Source organism: Chanos chanos, chromosome 5 (assembly GCF_902362185.1).
Source record: "Chanos chanos chromosome 5, fChaCha1.1, whole genome shotgun sequence".
Lineage (NCBI taxonomy): Eukaryota > Metazoa > Chordata > Actinopteri > Gonorynchiformes > Chanidae > Chanos > Chanos chanos.
The window spans coordinates 35,381,187-35,397,624 of record NC_044499.1 but is presented as its reverse complement, the minus strand read 5'-3'; the positions used below and the strand labels follow the sequence as shown (position 1 = coordinate 35,397,624).

The 16,438-nt window shown below is 39.2% G+C and overlaps 1 protein-coding gene across 1 annotated transcript; it reads left to right on the top strand.

Moving 5' to 3' along the window:
• Positions 1–3,694: 3,694 nt before the first annotated feature.
• drd4a (dopamine receptor D4a) lies at positions 3,695–10,595 on the top strand. Its single transcript, XM_030774916.1, has 4 exons — positions 3,695–3,937; positions 5,244–5,356; positions 6,210–6,811; positions 10,381–10,595. The coding sequence occupies exons 1-4, from the start codon at positions 3,695–3,697 to the stop codon at positions 10,593–10,595; spliced, it is 1,173 nt and encodes a 390-aa protein (XP_030630776.1).
• The last annotated feature ends 5,843 nt before the right edge of the window (positions 10,596–16,438 follow it).

Sequence of the window (16,438 nt, the reverse complement as noted above, 5' to 3'; positions counted from 1 at the left end):
TTAATATCTTTACTGTAGAATGACACACAAGACTCTACACGTTACTATCCATTGTATTTCCATGAAACATAATCCCCATTTTCTGAGGTAACGTCATAGAACTTTGACAGAGTGGATATAGAGACAAAGAACTGGAGAGAGAAGTCCCAGAGATTCACAGAGATGTGAGTGTGTGTGTGTGTGTGTGTGTGTAGTTGTGTGTGTGTGTGTGTGTAATGGTTCCCTACCTGGAATACATGGTAATTTACTTCAACCTAGAATGTTACAAATGCTCCAGTATGATATTTTCCACTGTAAGTAACAGTTCTCAATTCATTTCCCACCCATAGGCTCTAAGCCTTATCCATAAAATAAAGCATTATTTAGATGGGTTTAACATAATCCATCGGAAAAATAGAGCAGTATACTATTGTCGTAATATTCCACCTTAAATGACTGGCAATGAAGAGACATTAGAGAGACATGGCCTGTGACCTATAGTGGATATGGATTTTCAAAAACCTTATATAATTTTATGGTTATGTTTAGTAGGCTATATGAATTATGCATGTCCTTTTACCAGTGTATGAACTGACATACTAAATGATTATGTTTGCTTTATTGAAGTGGCATATGGAATTCACAGATGACACACAATTTCCCCGATGTTACATATTCTTCTTTGCACCACAAACAAGAGAACTGAGTTGTTAGAGTGAGATTCAGAACAAAACAGCCTAAAAGTATTTGCACTCCCTGTGCTAAATGCATATTTGCTACACAATTATTGTTATAGTCATTTTCAGCACTATGACATTAAACACACTATAGACTGATCAAAGTGAGAAGAAGGACATTGTTATGGAAATCTTCCACAAGATACAAACACAACTGACAACTGAAGTTGGTGCCCATATATATATATATATATATATATATATATACACACACACACACACACACACACACACACATATATATATGTGTATATATGTGTGTATATATATATATATATATATATATATATATATATATATATATATATATATATATATATATATATATGAAGCCATATTTTCAAAAATAAAAAGAAACTAATGAAACACATAAGAATATATATATATACACACACACACACACACACACACACACATATATATATGTGTATATATGTGTATATATATATATATATATATATATATATATATGAAGCCATATTTTCAAAAATAAAAAGAAACTAATGAAACACATAAGATAATTTACTCACTCTCTGTCCTTACCTGACCCACACTCCAGTAAAACTAAGTCACTGAACCTCACAAAATGCTATATATTGAACTGATTTGCAAATGTACAGGAATTCTTGTAAAGAGGACGGGCCTCTGAGAACCATCCCTGCTGGAATGCCAGGATCAGGTCACATACAGTGGGTGAAAGTTGTGTTAATTTGTTTTGACTGACCATTTGACTAGTCACTAGCCCCAAGCCTGACTGAAAACACACGGTCATTGTTAAAATCCTGAGCAGCGAAGCAGAAGCTAATGCTCTGGCCTTTGCACTCGTAGCAACACTCAACCATTTCAAAGACACCAAATGAATGAGGAATGAAGGTCAGCCATATTTACAGACTCTTTTTTTCTCATTCTAAAACAACAAAGGTCGTGCTCTGGGGAGTACAGGGAGTCTGGAAACACTTTTCAGAGGTCATGACCTGGCAAACACAAGGCTGATTGGAGTTCCCATGATGTCTGTCTGCAATACTGTACATTTTGTGCAGTGATATTCACATCATTATTCTAATTAAGAAACCTTTCTCTTTACATGAAACTCGTAGTTTTAATTTTTCACTCCCTGTTTTTCTGATGTATTGAAATTAAACATGGATGTTGGTGATTCATATATTCTACACTGTTAAACGTGGAATGGAGCAAATTTGGTTAATAGCAGGAGTGTTGCTTTGATACTGTTCCTGAGCCAGAGCACAAACTTTTACATTTGACATCACTGTTAGAAATGGTAGTGATAGGAAACTGATCTCCACAGTGATCCACATGGATCACAGAATATGCTCTTTCATCCCTCTTCAATATTTATAAAACTATCCTATCCAACATTCTGTATATCATGCAACACAGACACCAAATGTTGGTTGCAATTCAGCTCCACTGTCCAAATGAAAGTAGCTCTGTGTGATTATGTATAAGTTTGACTAACTTGTTGAAGAGAAGACATTGTCTTCACAGTAAAAGAGCCTAAGCAATCAAAGGCTCAGCGAGTGAAAAACACACATGCTCTAATTAACAGTGTCAGTCAGAAAAAAACAACAACAACTTTCACATTTGCAGATAAGAAATGTATCAAATCCGACAGAACACTGCAATCAATATCAATTTCCTCAAAAGAGCCTTTCTCAAGGGTAAGAACGACCTCTGTGGACTTGGCGTATGTTTGTTTTAAATAACAATAGTGATAAATGTGTGCATGTGTACTTGTAAGTGTGTGTGTGTGTGTGTGTGTGTGCATGTGTGCATGCATGTGTACCTGAGTGTGTGTATGTGTGTGTGTGTGTGACTTATTTATTTAAGACTTACTTCATTTCAAACTCAGCTCTGAAATGAAACTGAGATTCAGTTGGTGAATTCAAAAAGAGATGCATATAAATTAATTACAGTGTAATTAATCAATGTAACATGTGTGTTGTTATATATGTATGTATATTAGCAAAATAATGTATTTTATGCTAATCCTTTTCTTGAACTGAGTAAATTAAAATGGACTTAAAAGCCCAAAGTTTCAGATATGATTTTTGTATATTTTATTATTTATTAAGTTCCTTTGGTTTGTTATGGAGTTAACTGACATGAGCGCATCAAAATCTCTTTTTATGTTTACCTCCACGTGATCAGATCGTCTATTTTCAGTAAGATTGATTAAAAAAAAACATTTTAACGTTTACCCCTTTAATAGCTATTATGACACAGCTAATTATACTATTATGTAACCATTAATGAATCAAAGATTTGAGAGCAATACAAAAAAAAGAAAATGGGACTGTTGACCGAGGTCTGGTCACTCGAAATTATGGTTGCAGAGTAAGTATGTACACCACAATTTAGGCTGATTCTGATAACCTTGCTGAGTGTTAGTTTTCACCAATGACAGTATACATTTTACATTTTGCATTCACACGGTATGATCTCAAGGTGAGGCGGGCCAAACCGCGACTTTAAGCGGCTTTATGCCGTTGGACTTGGAGTGGCATTCTGATAAGCTCTCTCACGTGTGGCTGTAAATAGCAAGGAATCCCGACATGGAAATCTCTTGAACATACTTTGCGGTGTCGGTATTGTCTTGTTAACTTTTCAGCAGACTACCTGCAAACAGGTGTTGCAGCAAATTTTAAAAATGAAGATCCGATTCAGACAATGCTGTTACATGTAACGCAATGCTGAAGGTCTGTCGGCAGAAGTGCGGTGAAACTCAAGGGCACTGTCCAAGCGCGCGCGGTGCTGAACGCTCTGTGTCGAAAACCGAAGGGAAGGGAGATTGAAAAGAATTAAGCTGCTTGGAAATAATGGCAAGAGAAAAACTGCTCTTGTCGGCTTACTTGAAACAATTCTTAAATGAAACCCGCCTCATGAACACCGACGTCGCCGGTACCAGCCGTTGTAGAGGGACTTAGTGGACCCTTGCCGGTGAATGGTGGTCGACAGACATGCCAGTCAACCTTACCGCTTCAAACCGTACTGAGGAGCTCGGGGAAACAAACCACAACTTTCCTGCACTGATATTTGGGATTTTGCTAATCATTGTAATTATTTGCGGGAATTTACTCGTGTGCCTCAGTGTATACACAGAAAAAGCTTTAAAAACCACAACAAACTACTTCATAGTCAGTTTAGCTGTCGCCGATCTGTTGTTGGCAGTATTGGTGCTGCCACTATTCGTGTATGCAGAGGTGAGTTCTTGCGAATTGGTCGGTATTTTCTTGCTGTTATTTTGCTTTTGCACTGGTCTTATTTTGGTTTCAGGAAAGCATAATGTCTTCGTGAATGTTCTGTTTCTGCAGATGTAAATGACCTTCTTGCTATATGTGAATTCAAATAATCTTGTCGAACACATTAAAAGAAAATAACCTATTGATTAGCAGAACAATTAGGGAACACTCGCGAAAGTATACAAGTCAGAATTTAGACATGTTTTGCGTAGGTGTTTTGTAAGGAGCATTACATGAATTCTCACAAGTGTGTGGTAGGACGTGCAGAAATAACGAGCAAAAAAAACGTGTAAAGGATTTTAACAGTGCAAAATCAGCATAGTTACAATTATCGATAATAAAGCAGTTAACAGCATATCGTTGTCATCGCGTCAAATGTATGGAAGTCATTGTCGCTTCAACTCCGTTGAAAAAGCTCGGTTGTCGGGTGTTTTTTTTTTAAACTTTTACTTTTACTTTTAGGACCAGAATCTTTATCTGAAAAACGTCATGCTTTAAATTAAATAACTGAGAACGACCATTTTCTCGGTAGAGACTCAGTGGAACTGAGCTCCATGGCAAGACCCAGGTTCAGACCCCTCAGGAGTTTTGGGAGTTCTGCCTCCTGCTGAGCCTTCTTGCGTCACTATAGCCCTCATGAAGACTCTGCTGCTTTTACAACACAATAGTCATTGTCTCCATCACCACAGGGCGCGAGCAGTGAGTCCCGTTTCCGTGCTCACCCGCCACCCGAAAAGCCCAGTAACAATTGTGACCGACCGAACATTCCATTCCCAAAGACTGGACTCTGCGGTGACCTTAGCCACCAGTCTCCATCAGTGTGGCCTAGATATCCCAGAAAGGTTAGTTTCAAATTGGAAAACTAGGATAAGAGAGCAGGAGAGCAAAAGAGACACGTGTCTGACATCTCTGCGTGAGAGTACAGATGAAATCACCAGCAGTCTTGCGCGATTCTTTTTTTTGTCATTTTACAACGTCTCCCGCCAAGGTCTCAGGTCTCCCACTGGCAGGGCAAACATGGGTCACTGCCATTAGAGCAGAGTCATTACCAAAATACCAATTAAGGTTCCGTGCTAGTTTTTTTTTTCTGGGGGCGATAATTAAAATGCCATTAAAGCCTCAATTTTTAGTAATAGGGCGGGTTGAAAGAGAGGCGGGGGTTTGTTTCTGAAATGTGTGCGCCAGAGAGCTTTTCTCTGCCCCATAACAAAATTAAGATTTTGAAAACAGCCAATATAAAGTGACCCTTTTGTCTTTAATGTTCCAGTTCCAAGATGGGGTTTGGTCCTTGAACATGACCATCTGTGATGGGCTTATGACCATGGATGTGATGCTATGCACAGCCTCAATATTCAATCTCTGTGCCATTAGTGTGGACAGGTTTGGACCTCTTTCTTTCCCTTTTCCACATTTGATTCAGTTGTTTTTAGTTTGGCAGGATGAATGAAAGAAACATAATATGTTGTATATACAATTATTTCTCATTTGCTGGGTTGTCTCCATTCTTCCAAGGTATTTCTCAAACCTCAGAGCAAGTAAAAGTAAAAGGAAAAAGAATAGTGAAAGTGAATCAAAGTTTCAACAAAGTGACTTCAACCTGTAATCAAATAGAAGTAACAAAAACACAGAAATCAGCTGAGAAAAGTATATTTGTCATAAAAAGTCAACATTAACATGCAAAGGCATGTTAATTAAATTGGATTGTATCTATAGGGTCTTGCTCTGAGCATAACTTCACTATAAAGATACAAGAGTGACTCCAAGGCCATTCATTTCTGTCCAACAGAGGAGATATTGCAGGGAGACCACGATAAGATTAATGGCACACATATGCAAGTTACTGGAAACCAGCATTATTGTAAATGAAGCATTTGCTATATTGATGCTGTAACTGCTTCATGAAAAAGATCAAAGTAGAGAGATGCTGTACATTCAGTTCAGCAAATCTATTTGCAGAATCATTCTACAAACAAAAGAGGAAGAGAAATACAAGTAAGTAAACAAATATTTTAGAAGCAACATGCAGAGAACTCAATTCATGTTCTCTCCTCTCTATCAGATTTTGACAGCGGTCTGATTTTGTAAAGCTCAAAAGAGTTTAAAATCATGAACCTGAAACCTGAAGCCGCTTTTTCTACATAATAGATTAGGTTATTAATGATACTGGAACAAAAAAAATGTTTGTTCTCTACTTCTCCCCTAGAGTCTGAATCCATTACATGTCTCCATCCAGGTTCATTGCTGTTTTGGTCCCACTTAACTACGACAGGAAGCATGTGGACCAGCGACAGATTGTCCTCCTCTCAGCCACCTGGATCCTGGCTCTGGCTGTTGCCTCTCCTGTAATCTTCGGAATCAACAACGTACCTAACCGCGATCACACGGAATGCAAGCTGGAGAATGACAACTATGTGGTCTACTCATCCGTGTGTTCCTTTTTCATCCCCTGTCCCATCATGCTGATTCTTTATTGTGGAATATTCCGGGGCCTAAGGCGCTGGGAGGAGGCCCGTAAGGCCAAGCTGAGGGGCGGTGGCACCCAGGCATGCCGGAAACTCCAGGAAGCAGCAGCCGCGGCTTTGCCCCCACTAGCTGGTCTTCCTCCCCCATTGCCCCCTGTGATTGAACGTGAACTCACAGACATCCAGGTAGAAAAGATGGAACACTACCATGAGTCTGACTGCCCTAGTCCTACAGACTGCAATGATGGGGCAGTGTCGACTGTTACCTATGCAGATGAGGGCTACAGACAGCAAGAACAACAGGGCAGGAAGAAGACAGCCAAGATTAATGGGAGGGAGAGGAAGGCAATGAGAGTGCTTCCTGTTGTAGTAGGTGAGTGGAGGGTTTTTACACCCTCTAATATGTGTTGGTTTTATTTGCAGCACTGATGTGAACTTAATGGATGTTGGCTCTGATGGTGTCATTGGAATTCACAACAGAGGAGCAAAGGTTTGTTTCCAGAGAAGGAGTGTAAAAAGTGCAAGGTACTTTGTATACAGTGTCACGCTGGGTCAAAACAATTTTAAAGATAGAGGAAGCAAAGAAAAGTTTATTTTCTCTTCTTCCGCAGAGAACAGCAGAGAAACACAGTGTAGGCATCCCATGTAGAATAAACTGGTTGTGTTGCTTTTACTAATTGCGTAAGTTAAATCTTCAAATCCAATTATGTTGTAAGCTTCACCTCAACTCTGAAGACACACAGTTAGCTGTGTTAAACCATTGCCCAGCTTAGAGGATCAGCTTCTTATGGTGGGAAAGTGGTGGCAATATTGTGGAAGTAAGAAATCTAAAACTAATTTATATTACATTTACATTTACTGTGCAGATATTCTTATCGTGGGTGACAAAGAGTGTATACAGTGTATAAATAAAATAATGCAGGTTTCTGAAAGCACAATGTTCCGGAGCGACTGTGTTCTAAATTAATTTCAAGCTTTATCTATTCTTCTGGAGGGAATGAGACAAAAGATCAAGAACATTTGGCACATGCGGATGCAAAAATGTGGTTCGGTTGGCTGAACTAAGACACTTTTATATATAATGCATAAGGGATAAAGGCGAAGTGCCATAAATATAAGATCCATAAATATAAACCAAATCAGCTCCAAACCAAATAAAACAGAATTCAGTGCATTAGCTACACATCAGACGATATGAAAGCAACTTATTGCCAAGTAATTGTCAGTGCATTTGAATGGATATATGGATACTGCATTGATAGTGTCATTGATCTTATGCTATCACTAATCGTGCTGTGGATAATGTAAATGTGACGTAATCAACATTATTCAAGATCAAGCATTTCTCCCACATTATAAAGTCATGGCAATGCATGAAACCCCAAATCTTAATTTTTTGATCAATGGGTGTGATCTTCAGAAGCACAAGTCATCTAATTCCACACAGGTGTGCAGTATTTGTGACATACTTTGAGGGCTTGACCTTGAGCAATGAAGCGCAGACAGTTAGGGATCCCTGTTGCACTGGGTCATATTTGTCCTAAGTAATACCAGTAACTAAATTAATTCCACAAGGAAATACAGCTCATTTTGTGTAAATAAGGACTCAAGATATATATATATATATATATATATATATATATATATATATATATATATTATCACAGAGATTTTCATTGACAAAGGGGAGTGAAATCACTTGGGGTCTGAATGGCACTATAATGGCGAATGGCAATATAACGTTAGCATTAATTCTTATCATGTAATCATTTCTTCTCTGCTGTTGTCAGGAAAGGTAATAGGATTTATAATAGAGCTACTGGCTAACGCAGACCAGCATTCAGGTCAGTATGTACGTACGACTGGCGTCAGTGACCATGTCGCAATGCAAATCTCTGCATTTCCTCTGATGGCATGACGCATTTGCAATATGCAACAATTGCGTATGTATGCTGTACACACAGAGCTGTAAATGTCAGATAAATTACTCACATATATTTCTCATGCTCAATGATGACAGAACCCAAGGAAGGATTAAAGCCAGGGCCAGCTGGACCTCAGCCCTTGGGCCTTAAACCCTAAAGAGGCCATAGGGGAATCTCTCCTCCATATTGTAATGGTGGTGGGAGACACATGGATCTTGGTATGGCTATCAATGCTTCAGTTATCCATTACGGTAGAGTTGGCCCTCTCAACATATGTGCCCAGAACATGAAACTGGCGTCTTGAATTATAGTAATCCATCCACTAATCCAAACACCAGTGTTTAGCAAAAGACAAAATCATCTCAAGTTCTGACTCAGGGCTCCTATTTTGCTCACTTTTCAACTTGTTTTACAGCGTTAGCACTGTCATGCAGTCTTTAGGGTTTAAAGAAAACTCCTCTGTCAAGAGTTGCTGCACTTCTGACATGATCTACACGAAGTTGTAGGGGTTTCCAGCTAGGAGACATCACTTGTCCCCCGTAGAGCTGTCCAGGCTGAACTCTCACTTTGCTCTACTCCAATCGTTCCCTGAGTACTTTATACACCCTGTCCTATGTGATAGAGTGATGATGGATCCTCAGCAGCTGAGAATAGCAGGTGTGATTGAGTGCTTCTCCATAATTCAACGCTTCTGACGAAAGCAGAGTCTCATGTCTGTCAACCCCATTTTACTTGCAGACACCTTGAGATAAATGTAGTGAAAAAAAAGTTCAGATATATCTGACCTTGAATTTATTTACTGGACTGGTTAGTCCTCAAAGCTATGTCAGACAGGAAAATAATTCCAGTGAATTTGTTTTCTCTTGGACACTTAGATACCTTATCTGTCATATTGTCAGCTTCTAAAGCCAGATAATAATAGACATTTAATCAGTGCTGGGGTTTTGCACAGAGGGTCTCATTAAGGCTCACTTACAGGCATACTGCATTTGAGTTGTGTTTACCTTACTTACATGAGTTACAATATGGATCATTACACAAATATAATACCTAAAATTATCATACCTTAACTTATATTACTGTGTAAATAGATAATTCCTTTGTTAAAGCAATAACATGGAGACATTTAAAACAAAACGTTTAGCAAAAAGAATAGTTTCTAAATGTGTGTTATTACATGCCACTTGTTCATTTGTTTAACTCTTTCAATTGGGCACATAGCAAACTTTCATACTAGTAACTAGTCCTTGTGACTTTGTAAGCCTTACCAAATGCATTATATTTCCACACTTAATGTCAGTCATAAATATAATGTGCCCATTTTGGTCTACAAGAGACCACATGGTTCAAGTAACACTAGCAACTATGTCACTTAGGGACAACAAGCTCCAGGACTCCGAGAGGTAAATAGATCTAAAAACAAGATGGATGCTTTTTGGGGCTGAAAACAGCAATCAGGTCAGCCATAATTGAAGTACAAATTTGAAATAAATTCATTACAAGACATCTACATTTTAATGGAACAAATTTAACATCCACTTTCAAAACAGTCCACAAGAAATTTCAGCTCACCATGTTGAAAAATGAGGTTCCCGCCCCACAGATGGCTCCCAATCAGCAGGCAATTTGCACCAGCTGCATATATTTTTGTCTGGGTAACCATCGACCGTTCAACCCATTAATTAATCACTCAGTCAGTTCTGAGGAAGACAATGCCTGGCACCTCAGTTCCATGGTTTCTCAGAACCAAGTAGACCAGGAGAATGGACAATGAATGTCAGTAAAATGCATCACACCAACACCCAGTGAACAACACAAACAGCTAAAACATTTCACAATCGAATACAATAAAATGACTGTCAGGTTTAACAACATGCCATGCTATTTCACCTTAAAATAAGGCAGACCTTTTCTAGTAAGGACATTCAGTATTAGACTGTTAGAATGCATTGCTAGCCTTTGTGTGTGTGTTTCTCCTCTACCTGAAGTGCCTCTCCACATGTCTGTATTGTGTTAGGTGCCTTCCTCTTCTGCTGGACGCCATTCTTCGTGGTCCACACCATGAGGGCCTTGTGTGAGTCCTGCAACATCTCCAGCAGTCTGATGAGCACTGTTACCTGGCTGGGCTACGTCAACAGTGCCCTAAACCCCATCATCTACACAGTTTTCAACACTGAGTTCAGAATGTTCTTCAGGAAGTTCCTCCCCAACTGCTGCTGCTGCTGCTGCTAGAAACCATATGGCCTAAACCTCATGGAAGCCTCACATCAAGCACAACATACCCCACTTCTGTGAACCACCATGAAGCAAATCTCAGAGGACATGTATAAGTGGGGCTATAACTTGCTGTTTTTTTGTGTGTGTTTGTGTGTGCCTGTGTTTATGTGTATGTTTGTGTGTGTGTGTGTGTGTGTGTGTGTGTGTGTGTGTGTGTGTGGATGTGGGTGTGTTTTGTAAGTTTTATTTCTGAAGCTAGCATAAATGTACGCTTTGGATTTTTATTATTATTATGACAGTAATGTATTGTTTGAGTCCTGGCCGGTTTTGGTGACCACTCCTTGCCACTGATTTGCTGTTACATGTAATGCATTTGGTGAATTCATTCATCAAACAATGATATAAATTTCCTGGAGTTCCACTAATGCTGCTTTTTGATGCAGGTTATTTGTTTTATAACTGAGTGCTCATCTGAACATATTTTTCCACTGACATTTGTAACACAGCTGTATTGGAGGAATGGCACTTGCTGGAACAGAACTGTATCAGTGAAGGAGTTGGTTATTTATCTTACATGATCCATTAACCACAACTACCCTAATTATGCTCATGGCCAGGTTGGTGGGTTACATCAAAAGTGCTAATAACAAGCACACTCTGCTTTGAGTTATTTACAACCATGTTTTATAATGATTTCAGAGAATAAAACATTATTCCCTGAAAAACAAAATGTCTCAAATGATTAACTATCAACATGTTCTAAGATAATCAGTATCTAAATAGACACATAAATAAGAAAAAACAGATATCTTGCCATTTCCTACGACAAAAATTGCTTAAAGCAGAATATGCTCTTATGCTGGACTCTTGCTAGTCATCTCATCGCCTTCTCATTTTTTTGTGATGCCAGATCAAAAAAAAATAGTCAAAACCCATTAAAAACTAATTTCACTGAAAGTAGTGCCAGAAGTGACGTCAAGGTCAACAATGAAATAAAAAGGGGTAGGGAGGGATGCTTACTCTTTCGTATGCTGAGGGTGACGTGGTGGAGAGGTTCTCATGAAGCTTTTAAAAATGGCCCACGTCATTCTTCATTACAGTCAAAAAAATCCTCAAAGCTTGGCCTGTCTGCCAACCCTCACATCATATCAGCTTACTTTTCCCTTCAGAGCCTCGTGAGGGAAATGCAGGGAGGATATGGAAGACAACTCCAAAAGTCATCCTGTCAAAAGACCACTCTGATATTTTGGAGCTCATTCTAAACCAAAACAAGGTTGAAGAGACATATCCTAATGTGTCTATTGTCCTTGACAGAGTCCTTGGTAATTCAGCAAAGAAATAAACTGTATTTGACTTAAAACGCTCTGACACTGAACCATTTCTTTGGTGATAACCCTGGATTTACTTCACTGAAAAGATTTTATACATACGTCATTTATGAGTTCCTAACACGCAAGCACTTGTTTATTTTCTTCAGGGAGCAATTTTCTCTAAATAGAATAGATTAATAGAAATGGTTAGCAAGCCTGACTCAGATCACCGATTAGTGTTACTTTACCTTTACTCTTGAAATGTTTATTACAGCATGTATTCATTGTGACATTTTACCATAAAACCCTTAGCCTGCTACATCTTATCAGGGAGAGCATCTATCAGCAGGTTTAAAATGGCTGACAATGCCTGAAAATGATCAGAATGAGCCAGCAATGATGTCGCAGCAGGAGCATGGCTTGTTTTGACAAGAATATGTGATGTGAACATCATAAAGTGTAAATAGATGCCTTGCAGTTAAGTGATGGTCCGTAAAAATGTATGATCTAACAAACATTTCTCCCTTCTGAGACACAGCTGTGCCAGTAATGCCCCAGCAGGATGAAATCATTCAGAAACAGTCGCTCGAAAGCGTAAGCATATTCAGCACTGTTGGGACACATACGCTGAAATTGGAAATGTCAAATCTCAGTAGATTCTAGCAGGAGTGACTTGACAGTGACCCTTCTCTCTGTGAGGTGCTGAATGAGGTACCACCCTCTGTGTCCACCCATTGGGCTGCTGAAGTGAACACGGCTGAAGTACGGTAGAAGCATCAGGAAAAAAAAGGTCAACTCACATAGAGATGGATGAGGGTTCCTGAAACATTTACATGAGAGAGATTAGGGTTCTTCTAGTTAGGGCACAGAACTAGTCTTCACAGGTTTCTTATAACACCCTCTCACATGGTTCAAATCCCAGCCGTGCCATTTTCGCTCTCTGTCATAAGCAGTTCCTGGAAATGCAGCAGTCTGAGTTTCCTTGCAAAGGTGATTTAACACTTTTAAATTGGACCCTGGCATGTTGTTTTTTGAGGAGCTTGGGGGTGAAGTGAGTGTTCAGTTTACTGAGACAGGAATCAGCCACAGTCAGCCCTATTAAGGAGGCACGTGCCAGTCTTTGATGACCTAGACTGCAGTTGTATGCTTCAAGAGGAAACCCTGGCAACCTTGTAAAAAATGGGTAAAACTAGAAAAAGAACTTACCACAATTAACCTGATGAAAAGCACAGCAAACATCTGTACGACAGCCTACACTTGTACTTGATACACTTCTCTTACACACAAGAGCATGTAAGAGAAGAAATACCATAATGCTGAACAGTCTGGAGCAGATAAATTGTGCAGTGCGAGACACGCGTTGAGATTTGCAGGGTAATAACTTAAGAACTGTTTTGAAGGCAATGTAAACAGGCTGACCTTGAGAGAAGACCAGGGGACAAGAAATTATAAACAGTCACACAAATCTTCCAGAGGCAGAAATGACAGGGCAACGCTCAGAGAGTAGCCTGTGAATAGTGGTGCTGCATGGGGTACTGCCTATAAAATGGTATCCAAATACTGTTGTTTCAAAACTGGTAATAAACAGAGCATTTTGTACTCTTAACCTTGACTGAAATTTCAACACGTATATGTTATTTGTGTGTGTTATCACATATCAACTGCTAATGCACATTCTGGTGTTATTTCTGTATAGTGCATGAGAACTGTGAGGCCTAAGACCTCAATGGCTCTTTGTGGATGATTTTACAAAGCTGTGCAAGCCAAGTGAAGCAAAGCTTCAACCTCCGAGAAATAATGAAATGGCAAATTCACTGATTAGACCGTTTTGGTTTTGGCCCTCAGTCAGGTCATATAGACTAGCTAGCTTTATGTAAGTCATATCAGACATCCTAAGGTTCTTCCCCTCTTTGCCAATACAAGCCTATTATTTCAGTTCCTGTTACATGGCACAAAAAAATGGAATTGATATTGAGATAAAAATGTGCTTTTTTAAAATCAAAAACAGGTTTAAAATCAAATAGAGAGTGCTGCAGGCAGTATCCACAGAAGTAAGTGTAATCATACAAAGCTTGATATTATGAACATGTACCTACCTATTGAGTGACATTGAGATGATTTTGGACTTCATTTTTTTTGATGCCTCTTCCAAAACTAAATGAGATACGCCAAAGTAACGTGCAACTTTCACTTTAAAGCAGACATTCAATAGACTGAACGAATCAGGATTCACTTGATATATCTCATCAAAAGACTGAATTCAAAACCTCCCACGACATAACTGTGTTGAAAAGAAAGTGTTTGCCTCCCTGTGTTCAGCTCAAGGACTAAAGAGAGCATGACCTTAATATGACCTTAATACCCTTGAAGGAAAATGTTCCTTCTTTATGTTGCACATCAGCTTTCATCAGTCAGACACGGCCCCTAGCCCCAAACTACCTCAAAAGCTCCTGTAGAGATGAGATCATTAGGGAGTTAAGTAGATTACCAGCAGCCAAGTTACCTCTTCTCTGCAGGAGGGAAGAACTCAAGGAGGCAGATGTAGCAGACACTTAAGCCTATAGCACTGCCCTCTGAACACCTGCAGTTTCTTTCCCTTATCAGTTTCCCTTATGCCGAGACACTCGTGAAGACCGGGGGGTATGTGTTGGAGTGGTGCTCTGGACCAACAAGGTCTGCTAATTTCATTTCCATCACTGGTTGATCTATCACTGAAAACAAGACGTTGATATTGACTACACTGACATACTGTGGATCTAACTTTCAGCATAACAGATGGCATATTACAAAATATATAGAGCAACTGAATCGAAGGGTTAGGGTGATGCATTTGGGCTTAGAATATGAAGGAGAGGAAACTACCCACCATAATGCACCTCATGCAGTTTGTAACAGTAAATAAAATTTGGAACTTGCTTTCTCAAATGTGACATTCAGTGAGGCTAGCTTCTTTATTTATAGGTGAATGACAAGCAGCACATTAAACAAACTTTGGTTGAGAATGGCAAAGGGTTGGTAAATTGTAAAGGTAATAAGTTCAGATCAACCCAGAACTGTCTTATAATTGCAGGAGTGAGAATAAACACATCAGTATTTCAAACAAAGCAGTCGTCCCTTGTAAGGTAGTTCATAATTGTCAATGCCGGCAGGGTGGTCAAAACTGTAGGGAGTGGGAACATTGTGGAGGTCAACTCATTTTCAGTTCATCATTACTGGAATGAACTGACCTTGGTCCATCTACCTGACCAATGTTCTACTCTGGATTCACAGGATGAACCTGAGAACACATCTTTGACACACTGCAAATTATGAAGTTAGTGTAGAGTTAATGTTGGTACAAATTTACTTGAAGTTTACTACAAAGTGCAGACTCATGTGAACAGTACAATAGATTGCTTGGGACCCAATTCACTGTGAACTGACAGGTTAAACCCCCAAGCCTGGTGTCTGAGTTCATCAAAAGGTTGGATTAATGCGGATGAGGACAGCTGTGTGGCAGTTGACAGCTATCACAGTGAAAAGCCCAGCTAATCACGCTAATGTGCTATATCCATTAATAATAGCCATCAGCATAACACATAGTTCTCATTGGTGTGTCCTAAGAGCAACTCTTAGCCTATATTAGAACATCTTCTTTGCCTCACAGCTGAAAGCTAACATTATCTTACCTCAAGAGCACTTATGGTACGCATCGCAATGTAATTCCCAAAAGCTTCTTGCAACAAATATTAAAAATGGCAAATATGAGTGTGGTTGCATGTATAACCTTTATGGACAAAGCTGAAAGAAGGCAAGCAAGAGGTATTAAGGGAGGTGTGACTGTGTTAGTTTTATTTAAGGTTTTGGCCTCTATAAAGCTACCATATTCATTCAAAGGGGAAAAAAAACATCAACAACAACAACAACAAAAAAAAATCAGAATATATAATCCAGGTGAAAGGTCACAGTTGAGCTGGTATTTGCATTCATCATATGCAATTTCAACAGGAAGAGGATTTCACAGTCCGCTATAGTGTAAGATTACAAAACAGTAACCTGTGTCAAGCTTCTGTAAAATGGTCAGTCCTTTAGCGAAATAAGGGTAAACGAAAGTCACAATCCTGAAGGACTGCCTTTTGCCTTCTCCTTCAATGTACATGTAAGCAGTCCTATAGGATGAAGCAATACATGTTGTTCTGATGAGGAGTGCTGACTTCACACACAAATCCATTCCCTATCCATCTTTGTGGTACCAGCTAAAAATCTATCCTATCCTCTCATATATTGTATCGCATTATATCGCATGCATATATCGTGAGTGGATTAGTTTGACTCTTTTGAACCCTTTACAAGAGGTCTTTTACAGGACATCATATTTTATCAGATGTCTCTGATCTTCATCCAGAGAATCTGAACTCTCTAGTTCTAGCCAAGTAGAAAGTCCTGTTCTCTCAGGAAGGCTGGGCATTGCATCAGAGCTTTGTGCTAGACATGAGTCCATTCTCATTCACATCAGGTAAATTCAATGCTGAAGACACTTTGATGATGGCTGAGGTTGAGCTCTGGTTG